Source organism: Lipophrys pholis, assembly GCF_963383615.2.
Source record: "Lipophrys pholis genome assembly, chromosome: 1".
NCBI lineage: Eukaryota > Metazoa > Chordata > Actinopteri > Blenniiformes > Blenniidae > Lipophrys > Lipophrys pholis.
Genome location: NC_137635.1, coordinates 44,070,399 through 44,089,633, shown reverse-complemented (window position 1 = coordinate 44,089,633; position 19,235 = coordinate 44,070,399). Strand labels below are relative to the sequence as shown.

At 41.0% G+C, this 19,235-nt stretch overlaps 2 protein-coding genes across 2 annotated transcripts in view; one reads left to right on the top strand and one right to left on the bottom strand.

Annotated features, from left to right (window-relative positions):
- The window catches only part of myripa (myosin VIIA and Rab interacting protein a), a gene marked incomplete at its 5' end in the record, with an annotated part of 25,021 nt that extends 15,726 nt beyond the window's left edge, over positions 1–9,295 (top strand). The window contains 6 exons of the mRNA XM_080472890.1: positions 900–2,705; positions 4,988–5,167; positions 7,487–7,648; positions 7,823–7,921; positions 8,005–8,065; positions 8,649–9,295. Of these exons, the coding sequence (XP_080329016.1) occupies positions 900–2,705; positions 4,988–5,167; positions 7,487–7,648; positions 7,823–7,921; positions 8,005–8,065; positions 8,649–8,665 (2,325 nt within the window). The 3' untranslated portion in view covers positions 8,666–9,295. The remainder of the gene's footprint in view (positions 1–899; positions 2,706–4,987; positions 5,168–7,486; positions 7,649–7,822; positions 7,922–8,004; positions 8,066–8,648) is intronic.
- Positions 8,967–19,235, bottom strand: LOC308115406 (plexin domain-containing protein 2-like). The gene is made up of 13 exons (XM_080472879.1): positions 19,016–19,235; positions 16,052–16,242; positions 15,659–15,799; positions 15,359–15,428; positions 14,442–14,564; positions 14,233–14,351; positions 14,064–14,163; positions 13,885–13,980; positions 13,720–13,801; positions 12,579–12,639; positions 12,266–12,491; positions 10,494–10,648; positions 8,967–9,931 (listed from the first exon to the last, which is right to left on the bottom strand). The coding sequence occupies exons 1-13, from the start codon at positions 19,083–19,085 to the stop codon at positions 9,716–9,718; spliced, it is 1,650 nt and encodes a 549-aa protein (XP_080329005.1). The 5' UTR covers positions 19,086–19,235; the 3' UTR covers positions 8,967–9,715.

Genomic DNA, 19,235 nt, shown 5'->3' with positions numbered 1-19,235 from the left:
TAATATAAATTATGATAAAACATGAAACTTCTGCTAACCTTTCAGACACATAAACATATTCATTTATCAAAGGTTTTAACTTCAAACATTGTAAGAAATCATGGAATATGTGCAATTTTGGGCAGCTTTATTTGTTTCCCACAGAATTATTTCTAAATTAATGGCACCAATTTGTGTTAGTTAGCTACTTTAGTGACTTTAAAAGGTGTTTGGGTAGAATTTGTCTCTTGAAATCTACTTTAAAAAGTATTTCAGAGACTAAATTCTAAATTGCAAACTAGACAACCACAACCACGATAAGCAGTATTACAAAGCAATGTATTTCCTTTGTAATCAAACTCAGGCTTTTCCAGTCTACCTCTGTGTGTGTTCACATAACAGAGATGATGTTTGCTTTATATAACAAATCAGAGACAAGAAAAAATCAGGTATAATCAGGTATAGTTGAGCATGGAGGAGCAGACTTTTATCATATTAAAGAAATATGCAGATTACAAGCATATTAACAGGATTAAATCAAGAAAAGCTGCTAAAAGCTGCCAGGAATGTGTGTATTAGTGGTAATTACAGTCATAATTCTACCAGCATGAACGCAGGAGTAGATCTTTCCAGAATTATGCAAATTATAAACTGGGCTCGGATGTAATTTTTTCCCCCTCTGCTTGAGCTTGGAACACTGATTAACAAGCACAAGGCAGGTGGGAGAGAAGTGGAGTCGCACACAAAGCTGCTGGTGTATTGATTGGAATTTGGTTTATGTTGTTGAATAAAATTAGACTTGATTTTGAGTTTATGATTGAATAATGTGCATAACAATGTAATCAGTCGTGATTAAAAACGTTCATCATTGACGATTGATATATGTTTAAAGAAACTCAGATTTCTTTCTATATTCTCAGGATTTCAACGGAAAAGCAGATGGTCAGACGATGACGCCTCTCGATGGTGTGACTCCTGACACGCTGACCTCTGGAACCTCAACCCCTGAACCTTTGGACTTCCCGGGCCACTTTATCGAAGACAGAGTCGCTCAGACGGACGAGGAGCTCACGGGGGAACTACGACAGCGGGCAGGCCCAGTATCTGACTCGTCCACAGGAGAGGGAGACCTCGACGAAGAAGGAGACACTGGGAGTAATGGACAGGACGGAGGGAGCCGAGGGAGCAGGAACAAAGAGGAGAGAGGCAAGAGTATGGAGATGGACGTGGGCGAGGGGAGAACAGAGGATGAAGATGAAAATGAAATAGACGAGGAGATGAGACACAGGTTGTACCAGCTGGTCGCTCAGTCCAGACTCACTTACTTCTCATCCACTGACGACGAGCTGGACACGGCCGGTTTCAGCGAGGGAGAGTGGGACAGAGACAGGGATGAAGATATGGAAGATGAGGGTCAAGAGCGCAGTGAAGACGAGCTGCTCACTTATAAACTCTGCCCGTTTGGAAAAGAAGCCCGAGCAGCACAGTTCTCCTCCACAGAGGATGAGCTGGACAGAATCGGGCTTGAAGATGAGAGTTTGAGAGAGGAGGAGGAGGAGGAGGAGGAGGACACGAAGGACGTGGAGCTGGCGGTGAAAGTCTGCAGGCTAGCCAGTCAGGTCAACGCCAACGAGTTCTCCTCCACCGAGGATGAGCTGGACAGGGTGGGCCGAAGCAACGAGGGAGAGGACGGCGCGATGGACGAGGGGTCATTGTGGAAACCTCAGGCGCAGAAAGCGATCCAGGTGGCACAGCTGCGCGATTTAGCCAGTTTGGTGAGCGCCTCGCAGTTTTCCTCCACCGAGGACGAGCTGGACAGGGTGGGACTGAACGAGGGAGAGGTGGAGGTACACCAAGGAGGGAGCGAGAGCGGTGCGGAGCCGGAGGAGCTGTGGGAGGGAGCAGCAGGGAGGAGGGAGTCCATTGGGAAGATCGACGAGAAAATGTTCGACATGAGCGAAGAAATCGAGGAAAGGAAGGATGTAGAAGGCAGGAGCTTGGAGGAGGAGACGGCAGTAGAAAGTGACAAGGAAGAAGTGGAGGATTTTAGTTCATCAAAAGAAAAAGAAGCAGAGGAAGGAGAGGAGGCGGAGTTAAAAAGAGCAGCAATAGCAGGTAGAGAGGAGCAGGTAATGGACTCGCGCGAGACGGAAGTTCAGCAAGAGAATCAGTCAGATGGAAAGGAAGAAGACGAAAAGAACAAAGAGAACGAAGACGACACAGAGTTCGACAGAATCATCAGCAGCATGTTGATGATTACTTTAGAGGACATGCAGGCCGGAGTGATACCGGATACAAGTGGACAAACAAGCAGAGACCTGGAGGACGCAGCAACAGATGAGTTGGGAGGATTCAGAGAAAAAGACGAGTCAGGTGGGGACAGAAAGGTTGTGAAGGAATGTGGAAGTGAAGGTCAAGACGAGAGACCCGAGTCAGCGATCAGAAAGCTGCCAGGCCGACAGGACGACGAGCCAACTGAGGAACGCAGAGATGGAAATGTAGAGAAGGAAAGACATACAAGTGTAAAAGCCCTGATGTTTGATGAGACACTTCACACGCGTAAAGCTGAGTCAAAGTTTGATGCGGATCATGAAGAAACGAGCCGTCGAGGAGGAGAGACAACAGCAGAGACGCGGGTGACGGAGACGCAGGGAGATCCAGAGCGAAAAGACAACAGCGACTCCTCTCCTGAAGAAGGTTTACTGTCGCCACAGGAAATCCAGAACGTAAGACCACAGCTCTCAAGAACTGTCTTTCTTACTTCCCACGAACATGGCAAAAGTACTCACATTCAAGTTGTGTGAAAAACACTTGACTAATTGTGAAAGCACTGATTCAACTCCTCCCAGTATTTCTGTGTGATCTGGATCATACGCTCGATATTTCATATTCATGTAGATCAGGGTTTCCCAATCCTGGTCCTCGAGGGCCGGTGTCCTGCATGTTTTAGGTTTCTCCCAGTTGCAACACACCTGAACGCAATAAGACCTCGTTACTTGGCTTTTTTACAAGCTTCTTGATGACATCACCATCAGATTGAGGCGTGCTGAAGCTGGGAAAGAGCTAAAGCATGCAGGACACCGGCCCTCCAGGACCTGGATTGAGAACCCCCGATGTAGATTAATGGGCTTGGTGGATGGTACCTGTTATTCTATGCATCCTGCAAGTGGATCAGGTACTCATGATAGTTTACGGCTGTTGTAATGCCTTTTAGTAGATGAGGCCCAGAGCCCAATTACATCCATATTTGTGCTTATTTTACAAGAACTGCTGACTAGGCTCCTTTTACCTGTGCTAACAGGATGGATGCAAAACTACAATTAAATTGACATATAAAATGTCCATTTTAAATGTTTTTTTCCTAATCCTACTATACATCAGTTTTTTGGATGTATAGTTTCAACTTTATGAGCTGTTTTTCTCATTTTAAAGGTGAAACTGATGTTCATGTGGTTAAAAGTGGCAAAAATGTTTATTTTAGTTCATCGTTCAGACTGTTAAGCCATATAATGATATGATGAAATTCTTATTTTGTCGTCAATAATATAAGATTATATAGATTATAAGATTCCATTCTTTTATCAAAAAGTACTTCAATGAACCCCCCCCCCCCCCCCCCCCCCAAAAAAAAATGATTCAATACCATCATTGATCAATGATTGTGAAAGTTGTGCCAAATTGTGAAATGCCGCCAACCTGCCATGGTCACATTTTCATCTGGTTGATTTCGGGATTTGTCAGGAGAAGTCAAGAGCTTATTTATTTATTTATTTATTTTTTAAATAATTCAGGATTTAAAAAACATTTATACATGAAGTGCTTATCAGAAGTCACTCAATCCTCCTTTAACAGTCTGAACGTCTTCCCTCTGTTTGAATGCGACTAACTTCTTGCTGACGCTTGCTTCCCCTGTCTGCTCTGTGTTTCTTCTCTTACCCGCTGTGGGACGTGTAGGCTAGTGACATGGACTTTTTCAAAACAATAGAGTTCATATCGACTCTGCTGGAGCAGGTGAGGATGAACTCTTGGAAAAGGAAAACACATGTGCATGAAGTGCTCACAGCTGTACGTCAAAGAAGTGGTGGTGTCCTTCATCTGTATGTCTTCCTCATCGTCTTTATGCTATCCGCACAAGCATTTGTTTTTATTCGCAATATTTATGTATTTAGTGTTCACTTGCGTTGCGTTCCCCCCATGTGAGTCACAGTGTCAGTAATCATTTACAGTCTTAACACTCGTGGAGTTACTTTCTTATTCAGAAGTTTGTCAACTAAAGAGTGTGTCACATCCCACTGTTTCCTGCACGCTGTCTTTTACATGATGAGATAAATGTTCTTTTGGCGGAACTTTTTGAAAATACTCCACAGTCTCTGTGTAAACAGGGGAAACATTGCTACTGCGCACGCGCACCACGGCTGTTGTAAATAGTTCTTCTGCACATGTGCAAGTAGATGGACAATAACAGCAATGTTTGCCTCCAGAGTGTCACGACCCTCAATCCATGTTCTCTTGGGACTTGGTAGTTTTATAGACTATATAGTATATATACTATATGGTATGTATACTGTCGGTAGTTTTATAGAGTAAACCGGCAATAGCAAGTCATTTGTCCCCCAGTTTGACAATCATCGATTCAGAACATTGTTTTATTTTCTCGTAACACATAAACCTTTGTTTCATTCATTCTTTCTTATTATTAATTTCCAGGTATTTCAGGACCAGTGCTTGTGGAATAAAGATTATTTGAGGCATAATAAAGCATGTTGAGTAACCTCTGAGAAGCCTGTCTGGATTTGTGTGTTTGGTTTTCGAGAGCTATTACTTTCTTATATAACCAAAATGTCTATCTGTAGAGCCAAGGCTGACTTGATATTAAGTTGTAATGCGTTGCGGTGAACTTCAGCATCATTTAAGAATTTGAATGCTGTGTTAAGTGTGTACATTTGATCAAAGTGTGAAATTTAGGGATTCAGAAACTAATTCCTCCGCCTGTGTCTGTGTGCTGTAGAGGTACTCAGCCGTCTCACTACGGAGCATCACCACCGAGGTATTAAAAGTTCTAAACGCCACAGAGGAGCTGCTGCAGGGAGTGGAGGGAGGACCTGACCCCCGACCTGCCGCCACATCGCTGCCCCCCAACACAGACCCCAAGAAACTGGACCAGCAGTTCTCCAGACTTGAGGAAAATGTGAGTGAGAAACTCTGATATCCAAGACCAATAACCTAAAGTATGAGATACTCTTACATTACAACTGAGTGGCTGATATCACTAGATTATCTAATTATTGCTAATGGTTGTTTGATTCATTAATCAAATACCTCACCTGTATTGATGATCAGCTCCTCAAAATTTACATTTCCCATCTTTATGTGGATATGATGGTGTCAAAACCTAAGGAAATTCCAGGTGTAAAATAATCCTTTAAAGTACATCTGCTTTCATGTAATTATCAGAAAACTAAATGAGCCCATTAGAAAAACTGTAATATGTTAAAGATTCTCCTCTCCTACTCAATAGAATCCCTGTGAACATCATTATTATTGTTAGTAGTCCTGCCGGTTCAGTGTGCTTCTCTGGGATTTATCAGTATGTTGGACTGCAGCACCTTTTGAGCCGACAGTTTAAATTTTAAACTACCTACAGCTGCAGAAAGTATTAAGAGGCTCTATGGACTCACTGAGCAGCTTTAAGCAGTAATTCTCAGTCAGACGGGTCATAAAGGAAGTCATTGCAGTTGTTTTCTAGTTGATATGCAGAGAAACAGTTGCCCTGTAAGACTAATAAACCCCTGTGAGTTGGAGAGAGTCATTACAATACATGAAAATAAATTTTCATCACAATATCAACATGTACAAAATACATATTGGAAAAGACAGAGGTCACATTCTTCCCATTCGTAAAGCTGGTATTGTCGATCCAATGTCAATACTTCAAACAACAGCTTGTTTGTATGTGTTAAAAATCCAAAGGTGCTCCAGTGCATCAAATCCATGTGACTGATTTCCTTTCAGTCCAGAAACTGTATGCCCTTAGGTTGCTTGAAAGAAGGGAGTTTGGGTTTTGTTGCCTCCTAGTGGACAACAAGAGAAGTGAAAATATTTCTTTATATCAGTATGTTATTTTATAAAGGAACACAATTAATATCTTAGTGTCAAACCTGAATGATTTGCGAACAGTTGTACAGAAATCAACTGATCCCTCAAGGAGGAATATTCAATTATAGAGCAAACAACGTGATGTACATAACTAGACATATAAACCAAATAATATAAAGTGAGAACAATTAAACAACTAAAGCAGTCTTAACATGTAAATCACAGCTTTCTGAAACACTCAGTTCTAGTACATATACACGTGCACTGCCTTTACAATCTTTAACTTATATTAACACATGAGAAGGTCAACAATTGCAACAGTGGAGGATTTCAAACTGAGTTCAGGAGATTTTTCACAAAGTTCAACATTAAACAGGATAAAAATCACAAAGGGTGCGATTCTGATGAGTCGCTGTGTCACTGAGACTCCCAGGGTGATTCATGATCATTGTCAAGTGTGAAAAGGAAAGTGACGACAACAAAATAATAGCAACTTTAAAACGTAGTAACTGCTTAGTAGTGACTGAGACTTACGTTTTATAGCTAACAATGTAAATTTACCCATAGTTTGGCATAATAAAGGAATATCTTGTCTCATCTTGTTCTATCTTCGGTTGCAACAAATCTTTTAAATGCACCTCTAAAAAAGGAAAAGGTTTTTTGATTCTATGTTTTATTCTCCTTTAATACCATGAGACATCATTAAAAATGGCACTAAAAAAAGTCAAACATAAACATGGAAAACAGGGGTTTTTTTTATGGGTTGGGCTCAGTTTACATTTACATTCATACATGAATGGTTCCATAGACAATACTCCTGCTTCCACCTGGAGCAGGTCAACATTCAACAAATTATATCACGTTGAACAGAGAAGATCAAGCCATACAGGAAGCCACCTTTCATTTCCGAATAAGAAAGAAGTGTTGAAAATGTTTTTTTTTACTTACTGAAAATAACTGATGGGCTGGTATGAAAGGTACACGGCCGACACTAGGGGGACAAAAATGACAAAAATAACAACGTCAACACACCATTCCACTTCTGAAACATTGCTGGTGGGAACTGGAGATATGAATGTGATTTTACAGCCAGTGTATAATGGGAGCAAGAGAAAGAGCACTGTTATTTGGAGGGACAAACGATAAAGGTGTTTGTGTTTATCACGAATCATATCATTATTGCAATAGTCTACAGTCCCAGTTTGAAGTGGCAGTAAAAGCCAAGTATCAACTGAACTTCCTGGCAAACGCAAGACATTTCATAAAGAAGCCACGCCTTTATCTCATCTTCATATCAACATCATGAAAAAGAATCTCCGGTGTTAAACTGCATATTTCTGTAGTAGAGGTCAATTTAAATATAACATTTACAAGCGTGTGCGCCTCAGAAAGTGACCTGGTTGTCCTCCAGGTGTACGTGGCGGCCGGGTCGGTGTACAGCCTGGAGTCAGAGCTCAGTGACCTGGAGGAGTGCGCCAGAGGAATCTGCAGCTCCACCTCCAACATGGAGCTGTGCTTCCTGGAGGAGCAGGTGGCGGCAGCAGCTGCCAAGGTCCAACAGTCTGAGATGCAGGTAGAGCCCGGCTCAATGCACAGCACGCGTGTTTATTAAAAACAAGAATGCCGCTTGTGAACCTGGAGTTCAGAACATATTGGATGACAGTTTCAAATACTCCCACATGACTATCTGGTATCATACTTTTCATTATTAGTCCTGATGCAACAGTTTCACCTGTTCCTGCTGCAGATCGGCGACATCTCAGCCAGAATTGCTGCGTTGAAGAGTGCGGGCCTCAACGTGGACCCTCAGACACGCGTCACTAAGAGCAGGAACCCTCCGGTCACGGTACAACGTCTGCACTCGGTGATACAGTGCGACTCCCAAAAGGAGATGTTGGAAAAATGTACCTTTATGTCTTCTTCTTGCAGCCTGTCACCCTGGACTCTTCAAGACAGCTGAAACGGCGATTACCTGCCCCACCAGTCAAAGGTGAGAATACATTCGGCACTCACTTTCGAAGGGTTTGGCGTACATCGTGATTACTTCAGGCCGAGTTTCTGCAATTTTTATGACCAAAACACAATATTTTTGCCTCTTTCAACCAAGCTGCAAATCACGTTTAACCTTTAAAATGAAATTAACACAGTTCAGGAAGGTGTAGATACCGTTTTGCTCTGTACACAAAAACTGAATTATATGTTGGATTCATGAAGTTTCATAACAAAAATTTAGAGGGAAAATTTTCAATGTAAATTTAACTTTAAATATACATTTTAGCTGTGTTAGTTTTTGTGTTTGTTCTTACCTGCTTTGGCAGCTTTTTCAATTAACAAAACACAAATGTGATGTTTATAAGGCACGCAAATGTTTTCAAATGACAATCCAAAGCATATTATAATTCTCAGCTGTGTATTCATACTCATGTACTGGTCTCTGAGCACTTAGAAAGTACATGCGGTCTACACTGTATATTAATATTACCCATCAACCACACATCTATTCACTGTGTGATTGACACATAAATCAAAGTATGTTACCGCTGCTGTTTTTTTTTTTTTTAATCCTTCCTCAGACGATAAAGAAAGCTGAAAGCTGAAAGCTGGACCCCGGACCTTCAACACAGCAGTGCCTTCGCTCCCGTCACTCTAATTTCAACTAGTCCACGTAGACACCGTTTGCCTTAAGTTGATTCGAACTAAAACCGCCTCGGACGTCACAGGACACTAGTACTGTAAGTTTATTTTGTGTTAAATGTCAGAAAGAGAATCTACACTGTGGAAGTTGCTTTCTATGCTGATGTCTTACTTTTTCCAGAAGATTGCGTCCACATGGACCAAAGGAAGCACAGAAAATACTAAAATCAGCAAGGACAGGAAAATAACACTGAAATGACATTCGGCAAAAAATCCTGACATTTTAATGATAATACTTTTTATAGACCTTTTTGTCCATTATTACACCTCTTGAGTAAAAAAAAAAAAAAACAACCTTATAAACACTGATATGAAATGGCATAGAGAGATCAAACCTGGATTTCACACCATTTGTACCATATATTAAATCTGCAGATTACACAAATACATGAGAGCAAAATCAGCATATTAAGAAAATGCTGTGTCACTGTATCATGTGTGGAAATATTAAAATAAAAAGAAATATACCTGTATCTGTCCATTTATTCACCAAAACAATCAGTAAATGTCACTGAATTGTGAAATGAAAAAAAATAAAAAGATGGGGGGGGGGGGGTGACTGGAAAAAGGCAGCCTTGTGCAGATGTGTGAAGGTTTGTTTCTCCCGGAGATAAACACGAGGAAAACAGTGCGCGCCCTGTTTGCCCCTCAGAAGAAGGTGGGCGTAATGGTGAGGAATTCTGTCTGTATTTTCTGAGATGAGGAAATGACACCCAAACACGACATTCCTCTTTGTGAGGAAGATGTGGGAGAAAGGACGTCTCTGAGGGAGGAAAATGGTTTGAAAACATTCAGCAGCATCGCCTCTCACCGTCCGTTCGAATCACCTGAGCAGAGTAAAGAAAACGTCTTTCCTTCGTTCTTCTCAACACGTTGGTTTGTTGTTCCAGACGGGAAGCCGAACCGATGTGTGGAAGTTAAAAACAAAGTAAATGTGTAGTTCTGGTCAGGAGCTCTCCGAGACCAGGAAGCACTCCCTCTGATCAGGAACTATGAATCCTTCTTTCTGTTCGCTCTCTCTTCTGTCGGACATGACGAAGGACTGTTTGGGGTCAAAGATCACCGTACTGTCTTTGTCCAGGCCCGGAGCCTCCACCTCGGCGTACGAAGGGCGGCCGGACCCCCGTCTGAACTTCAGGATCGGCCAGCGGGTCGGGCGTCGCTGCGGGAGGGGGGGGGGTCATGAGAATTTAAAGAAAAGTCCATATAAGAGGAACAATCGAAGCGTTTCTCAATATTCAGTGAAAGGAGAGATTTCTGAGCCAGGAACCCTTTTCCTAGCAGGATTTTATTACTGAGGGAAACTATTGATTGAAAGAAATAAGCGGAGGTTTAAAAAATATTAAATATTTCCTCTCTGGACAGCGACGTCCCGTCAAAAGGCTTTTATTGATCCAACTTGCAGAGCGTCTATTAACCATCTAACAGGTTCTTTTGCAGTCACACTGTCTGATTGGAGAGACAATAATCCCTTCAGATTTTTATGCAACATTGTTAAAACCTTTGTTTTAAACCTGATCAGATTGAAGTGATGAAAGAAGTGAAACGTGCAGCTTTTTTGGGGAAGCAAGTGATTGTGTAATAAATTATTAGAAGGCAGTCATTTAAAAGCTGCTTTCTGATGTTTAGGAAATTTAATGCAAAAAACCCAACTTTGTTTGAAAAGCACACACAAATTACCAGTGGAGTTGTTTCAGGGTGGAGTTGCTGTGCATTAAACTCACCTCGATGAAGAAGAGACTGGCACTGGAGGTGGGATGATTGTACATATAGATCGACGTGATGACGGCTGCCGCCATGACGACCATCATCACGACGATGCCGGCCAGGTAACCGATCTGCAGCTGCTCGTCACTCTTTCCGGGGCTCCCTCCACCTCCTGACGTAAAGAGGTCACAGCCAGTCATTGACGAACATACCAAATGACCTGATACTTTGAGGGTTTGCGGATATAAAAACACCAACAACCTTCTGAATCTCTTCTGTCACTGTTGTTTTTTCCTACGGCTTGGATCAACTTTAGATTACTCCTCTTTGCGTGTGACGTCATGGCATCACGCTTTGTTGATCAGCCAGAGAACACAAGCAATTTGCATGTTTAAACTTTTCCCCGTTTGAGTCTGAAATAAAATCTTCAATTAATGAGATGCTGCACATAAGGCAGGCAGTTATTTTACACAAATCTCTTCAAAATATTGAGATGATACGTTTAGTTGATGGAGAACTGAGGATCTGCTCTGTGTGTCTCTGCATTAATCACTTCATACTGGATACTGTTAGTAGCTGTGGCGTTGGGTTCCTGTGTTATCTGCTGTTACTGATGAATGAACCAAGTATCTACTGTAATAACAAATTCTGGCATTATATATCTACACCAGTTACTACAAGTTACTGTGTTCAGACATTAGAACCATACTTGCTGATGCAGTTAATCCATTTTCAAACATTAATCATCCAGTTTTACTAATAGACTCTTTTCTCTTTATTTTTACTGCTGGTTCACCTGTATGATTGATAGGTGGCTAAAAAATGAACTAAAAAGAAACATTGAGAATAAAAGAATGCAAAAATGGCTGTAATACCTAAAACAAGCTAAAATAATTCAAACTAATGAAACCGTTTACGAGATGAAATTGATAAAATTGTTGAAAAATGATCTTTGCCCTCAATGAATCTCAACCACATTAATTAAATATTTTGATGCCCATAACACCAAAATCCTTTAGAGGCTCTTCTCAGCCCAAAACATTTAATATACACTATTTTCTATTAAGAAAATGAAATGTACTATCAGAAAATTTTATAATTATTATTATTATTATTATTGGTAAAAAAAAAAAAAAAAGCTGAACTTGCATGTTAAATTATTTTAGTTTGATTGTTTTTCCTGTTTTATTGAAATGTTTGAGTAGTTTTTAGCTATTATCCCATTTTTTTTAGCAGTTCCAGCTATCCTGTCTGTTTTACTTTATTTAGCTGTTTTAGGCCTTTATCTCTGAAAATCAGTGTGGCATGCAAATAAAATAAAAATGAAAACAAAATGTTTATTTACATTAAAGCCGCTCCAGGGAGGCTGCGGAGCAGCACGTTGCAGACGCCTGAACGAGCATGTGGTTTTTTTGGGGGGGGGGGGGTTACGCTCTTCGCCTAAAGAGCTGAACCAGTATCTATACTCTTACCCACACATACAGCAGCTGATGACACTATGCAGTATTTAACATGCCGCTGTATACACTCAGCTGTGATCTGACAGGGGGCTGGGAAATAGCTGAACACTTGACCCTCGTACAGTCGGACTGTGCAGAGCAAAGCAGGGACGGACACTGCCGACAACAACAAACCCTCATTCAGGAGGTTGTAATTACACCTGCTCTGCGCATGAGGTCATTTGTACCACATAAGAAAGAAAAGGAGCAAATGAACCAGTTGTCTCAGGGATGGTAAGATCCATCCACAGCCGACAACTTGAATGAAGTAAAGCGTGACAAGAGTTTACCGTCTAATGATTTGCTGTTTAGAGGTTGCACACTTGACACAGTCCTCCTGCTGGCGCTGCTGCACCTGGACGGGTCGGTGACGGCAGGAGTCTGGCTGAGGGTGGAGGCCAGGCCGGTGGTCTTCTGCTGCCCCGCGGTCGCTGTAGCGGGAGTGGTCGTGTGCGTCAGGCGATGGGACGAGGCGTTTGCGACTTCTGACCCCCGCAGACATCGGGCGTCCCGCCTCTGTGGAATGAGAAGTGTTGCTTCAGGTACGCACACAGACAGAGGCACAAGTTGAAATCTCAGTAGTTCATAAAGAGAAGCTCCAACCTCCTCGGGACAGCCGAAGTCAACCCAATCCTGCCGGTTCCGATCGAAGCCACTGGAGCATCTGCGAAAGAGAGCGATTCAAGTAAATGTTACAAGCAGTTGATGATATTTACAATCAATCCTCTGCTGAATTAGGCTCACGACAGAAAAGACAGGTGATGAATTTTTTAAACTTGATATATAATTCATCTTGAACTTGTCTCGAAAGGTATCGAGCAGTTACACCACACCCAACAGTCAAATACAATTAGATCCTCTCTAAAATTCTACTATATGATAGTTATTTGGGATTTTGTATAATGATAATACAACCTTGTAAAAGTATAGTCTATAATATGTTGTTTGTATATACTGTTTTCCAGTTGCATCACAACAGAAGAAGAATGAGAGTCTGCCTGAGTGACTATATGGTAGAGGAAAGCCACGTATTTAAAGAGTCTCCTGTAAATACAGAATTAGCAAATACCTAAGCTCGCTGTAAAACTACTGTTTTGCCTTTTAGTGAGTAAACCTGCCTCATTCATGATGCTTGTCAATTTTCCAAAATTCATTATCTTGAAACTAGAAATTATACATAAGCCCGTGTTGTTTTTTGAAGAAATATGATTTAAAGCTGGATTTTTCAAAAGGTTTTTGTAATCCGGGTAGTGGTGGCCTAAAGAATTTAGGGGGTTCAAATCCCATCACTGACAATCTGCCACTGTGGGTCCCAGAGCAAGGCGCACTGCCTCTAGTATGCGTGCTTGAGGTTAACTATTAATACGATGGGTTAAATGTCAAAAGAAATTCTCCAAGAAGCTCATTAAGGAAAGCTTTTTGTCTTCTTTGTTTCCTTGCTTTGGGTGCTTGGTGGCTGTGTTGTAATTGATTGTCAGCCATTTTTCTTCCAATGAAGAAGAGAGAAAGATAAGCTTTTAATATCAGTACACTTGGATAACAAGCTACTGATGACTGAGTTAGAAGAATAAGATAAGTCCACCAATCACTTAAACGCACATGTAATTTAGGACTTGTGGCATTTCAGCAAAGAAATCTCTTTTAGTTTGTGTCTTAGCATCTCCTGGTAAAGATCGACGTTATCCTGAGCCATGAACAACTTTATTTTAAACAAAGTGCATCCTTCGAAACCATCTCAGCTCACCTTTGTAGTCGACTGCACCAACTACAGTTAAAGCCAATCTGGGAAGTGACACACGGGCCGCAGCTGGAAAACTGCAGACAAGCTGAGAATCAAGAAAACAATCAAGATCAGTGGAGTGGCAACTACTGATACCGTTATCTTCCTGTGGACTGCGGATCGTCTCACTCGGTAGAGGGATCATCTCCACAGCTGTGTAGTTGGATATTTTTGACTTGAGGATGTCCACTTTGTGATACTCATAGATAGTCCTCCTCCGAACATCTGAAGCGAGGCAGAAAAGACAAGCTATTGTTGAAAATGTGCAAAAGAAAGTCCAGCATGGTGACGTTTTTGCTCCCACTCACTAGGAATCTGCTCGATCTCATGAAGCACCACAAAAGCATCTGACAGCCCCACTTTGACGGGATGACTCTCAGAGCCAATGTCACTGATGTCGATGGGAATCTAGAAATTCAGAAGCTTACAGACAATAATCTTGTTTCAGTGAAGACATAGAAGATGTCGAACACTCACCTCTTTGTAGGCAAACACAATGCGTCCGTCGCTGTGCAGAACCGTCTGGAAGGTGAACGTTCCCGTACTGATGTTGTTTTGAAGGTAAACCCGATCCCACTGAACCACCAATGCTGTGCCTTCAAGGTCATTAACACACAAACTCCTGCTCCGGTAACATGAACGATGAGAGTGCAAAGATGGTAAAGAACAAAACAAATGTCTCCTACCATTGTCAAAGTTAAAGACAGAAGAGTTCTTGGATATCCCTGGGTCGAAGTTGGCCATTAAAGGTGCAATGTACTGAGTGGCTGTGAGCATCCGGTGGATTATATCGCCCGTGTAAATAAAACCTGGCAGAAGAAAGATCGTGAGAAATTCACAAGATTATCTCAGTCAAGACTTTGGCATTGGGAGATTCATTGGATTGTTTTTCACAGGGAACTCGATCTCTGCCCATTAAAGTCCTGCTCTGGTCTTGGTCCTAGGACGCTCTGGTCTTGGTCCTAGAACGCTCTGGTCTTGGTCCTGGGACGCTCTGGTCTTGGTCCTGGGACTCTCTGGTCTTGGTCCTGGGACACTCTGGTCTTGGTCCTAGGACACTCTGGTCTTGGTCCTAGGACACTCTGGTCTTGGTCCTGGGACACTCTGGTCTTTGTCTTGACTACAACACTAACTATCAAGCAAAAATCAACTATAGTTCTTGTGGGTCATTCAAAATGTTTCTCTTGTCTTCCTCCTTATTGATGGCCCAGAGCAAAGTGCTACAGCAAGTGTCTTTAATGAGCTTCAGACCCAGAGAAGTGTCCTCTTCTTGACGGGTTTGTTGCTGCTTCAATCACTCTTTCAGTGGTTTCGGTCTAAACTGAATTTGGGTGGAGGAGATTGGCGGCGCACTGTCAATTTGAGGTGAATGGATCAACTAAAGTCAAGTCTCAAGTCGAAAGCACGATGAGACAAGAGATTTATCAACTGTCAGTTTCCATTTTGACAGCCTTTTACTTGTGAGATTTTAATGGTTTCGCCAAAATGCCATCAGAGCTTAAGTCAATAGTCTGCACATTAAAATGCACCAGACCGATTTAATTTGTTGTTAATTAATACATTTTTCTTTACCCTTTTTAAAATCATGTAGAGTTAGACTCACCTCCAGTTGCAATTGTGATTTCTTTTAGTAAATGGCCATAGAAAGGAAAGCCGAAGGACAGATTCACTCTCTGAAAATGTAGAATCACAACTGTATGTTACAAAAGGATTTCGAGTCAAATATATAAAGCATAAAACACTGGTTAGTTATAAGTCGAACTCTTCAGGAAGGTATTATGTTGGCACTAAAACCTTCTATATCATTGTGTCATGATATTAAACAAGCGATACGATGATACCATTGTACTGCCATTACTATATGACTTAAATAAAGCAATGAACAAAAAGACTGACTTTATACCTCAGCTTGTCTGTGTGAGTTGGACAGGAAGCCACGGACCTTCTGATCATCTTCCATCTCATCAATGTTCACCCACAGCTCTTTACCAGCTGCATCTCCAGGGCTATAGATTTTAGATGTGTAGTAGATATGATCAATGTCCTTTTAAACAGAAAAACAAAAGCCATTGTAAACACACACATATCGATTACCACCTATAGAAAATCACCCAGAAGTCCTATACACATTGGTAAATACATAAAGGACAACATTATTATAAGAATTTTGAATTTGATTTATTATGTTTTTTATAACACAATTTTTTTGTATCGTGTTTAAATAGAAGTCAATCACTTACTGAAGACATTTTGTTTTCACTTCATGCATCTTCTCATAGATGTAGAGTAACCTTACTACAATCTGTGTAGAATTAGTGTGTCCCTCCTCCATCAGCAGGTCAGGATCCATGTCCTCCGGTTGGTGCTGGTCACCATAGTGGCCCCTCTTATCTGCAGTCCAGGCGGGGGCTCCTGACTCCGGCCCGGATACCCACATCCGCTGTTTGGGCCGGTGGTTCCCTGCAACCGCATCCAACCACCGTCCATCTGTACGAGACAGCGCCTGCACGGTCAGTGTGGTCTTATCAACACGGGCATTTAACGTATCAGAAAAGACGGACCGAACTGTCATATATGATGCTTCCAAGCACTGTGCATTCACTCGGCCAATCAGACGGAGCTCTCCTGCACCAAATGTTCACCAGATTTCTGTATGGACAGGTAAAGTAAAGCCTGAAACACACAGTCCTGCTTCAAGGGCAAGGGAAAGAGCACTGTTTTTTGATTTGTTGGAAATTATATCATTATCACAATACTAAACATACAGCTTCAATCTATCGATCTATCTATCTATCTATCTATCTATCTATCTATCTATCTATCTATCTATCTATCTATCTATCTAATTGATTCCTGGAGTGACTTCACTTCGCCCCATAATGCACAAATGTGTATTAGAAAAATATTTCATATGGTCACTGTAAATAGAACAGTAACATATTAATGAAAATGCAATAAAAATGTTGACATTACAATACAATCAAAGCCGCCATATAGAATGTCAGTAATTTACGTTATCGCACAATTCCACTTCTATGAGGGACACGGCAACTTTAAAACAGCACTGTGGGAAATGAATTCACTAAACCAGCCAGCGCAATTTGTCAGACAGTTCATGAAGAAAATGAAAACAAGGAAGCAAGTATACTGTGTCAGGCAAAATAAAAGGGGGTGTAATCACTAAATGGGAGCAATGTACAACCACATTAAGGCAATCTTTAGTATATTAACCTGAATCGATGACTCCCGCTGCTGGCAGTGGCAGCTCGACATCTGCAGGCTAATTTAACATCGTTTATCTACCCAATCTGACAAGATAATATTGTTCACCATCACAACAACCCGGATGCACGTGAAGTTTAGCTTTACAAGCCTCAAGCTGCCGAAGTTCTGGGAAGAATATAAGAAGAAACACAGAGTTTATCTGAAGCCTCTGTAAAGCCACTCCCACATCTTCTTCTCACACTTTTCTAGACGTGAAAAACCATGTGGAAATCATGCGTGGTCACTCCTGCGCCGCAATGACAACACTTTGTCCCAACTTTTCTCTTCACAGTGGACGGTGAAAGCATGCTTCACATTCTTCACACCGGCAGCCCTGGGACAGTGCAGGCCTGTGAGGCCGGGCGGGCTGCGGGTGTGTGTGTCCATATATCTGTCACATGACGGCTGCAGACCCTCAAACCCGCGCTGGGCTCCGATGCTACATAATCAGTACGGTAGCTCCTACGGTGAAAGAAATGAAAAATCAAATGGCCCTCTAAAACCGAACAGCAGCCACCTGCACACGTGGGCAACTATCCTTGTGAATCAAAACTTGCAGTTGCATTTTAGCTGTCAGGCCACTGGAAACAGTAAAAAGTACTTTAAGGCTTCTATGGACAATTTTATCAACGTGTGACATGGACCGACTTGAATCTCAGCATTTTATTTATTTTTTTATATTGATCACATAAGCACATCAGGAATATTACAGCATGAGAAACAGCAGCTATTTGCCAACATACGTTTAGCTGTTGTTGTCTTTTCTTTTTTTAAATGCATTTAATGTCTCCAGACACATGGAAACAAAAGGGGGAGGTTGCAGCTACTGATATTTATTAGTTATTTTACCCAGTCAAGATCAAATACATGAAGCCAATCAACTTTAAATGGATTAAAGGATTATTTAATAGATTTTAAAAAAAAAAGAAAAAAGTCCACCAGTATTTCTTCCTGTGGCTGTAAAACAAGCAATGCTAAGATAACTGAAGGGTTTGTGCAAAATTGTTGTGCTTCACACTGAAAATAAAACCAACACCCTTTCGCCACTCTGATTTGTTCTAATGCAAACATATTCCCAGCACTGCATCCAAAGAAAGTCATATTAGTTGAAAATACCATATAATATTAGAGGACATCAGCACTGAGAACTGTGTCACATTATAAACAAGAATGAATATTATTTTTCAGACATTTATTCCCATTTAGAACATTTTTCATGAAAAGCTTAATTTTCATCCGTTTTTTATTACATTAGGGACGTCTTGAAATATTCAGGAATATTGTGGTTGATTTTATCTGCTTCCAAGTACATTAAGAAGTGCCCAATAAAGGGGCAATTGCGCTATTTGAGCCCAGAGACCAATGATGCAGAGAGAATTCATAATTCTATTCATTTATTTATCTAAACATGTAGAAGTCCCATTGAGACTCGACTTTCTTATAGTTATTCCGTTTGTGAATTTAAAAAACAACAACATGTGGCATAACCTTTTGAGCATGGGCTTCTTTGTTGTTGTTTTTTGTAATAACACAATTTTTAAAAATGCATTTTGCTTCTACTGACACATTTTCTTTTAATTGCTCCCTTTTTTCCTTCAAAATTTTCAGCTGACGTTTAATAAAACTGAACAGGTTCTCAATAACTCAGAAGTAAAACAAACTGGAATCACAGAGTTGTTTTTATTGCTAAGTTCTCCTACTGTCATTTACTGGTCTGAGATCAAATTAAGCTGAAATTAAATATGTTTTATGGCTGTACAAAAAATAAAATAACAAACATTAATGGAAGCTATTTGTTAATAGAGCTATTTATTGCCTGTATATGTTTTTACATAATATTTTATATTCCACCAATATAAAAAAAAAACAATGTCAAGTATTTGACTAATTGAGCACATGAAAAACATAGGATATGACTTTCTTTCTTTCTTTCTTTCTTTCTTTCTTTCTTTCTTTCTTTCTTTCTTTCATATGATAATCATTGGTAGCTACTTACCATCAGTACTTCTCATGGATCCTGCGTGAAGCTGCAGAGCGACCAGCAGATAAATCATCAGATAAAACATTTTCCTGTTACTTCCTCTTTCTTCAGCCTCATGAACTGCCACAAAAGACTCTCGGCTTCAGCCTGAACTAAGGTACTTTCTCACGAGCATGAATATTTCCATGTTAGAGACTCAGAGGAGAGAGGAGACTCCGAAATGAAACGGCAACCT

What these genes read in the sequence shown, in the direction of transcription:
- LOC308115406 (XM_080472879.1), bottom strand. Translation starts at nt 19,085, where the DNA reads ATGTTTTATCTGATGATTTATCTGCTGGTCGCTCTGCAGCTTCACGCA. An exon ending in TGTCTTTAACTTTGACAATG is followed by an intron (nt 14,352 to 14,441) that starts GTAGGAGACATT and finishes ATGACCTTGAAG; the next exon opens with GCACAGCATTGGTGGTTCAG. An exon ending in TGGTGCAGTCGACTACAAAG is followed by an intron (nt 12,640 to 13,719) that starts GTGAGCTGAGAT and finishes TCTCTTTCGCAG; the next exon opens with ATGCTCCAGTGGCTTCGATC.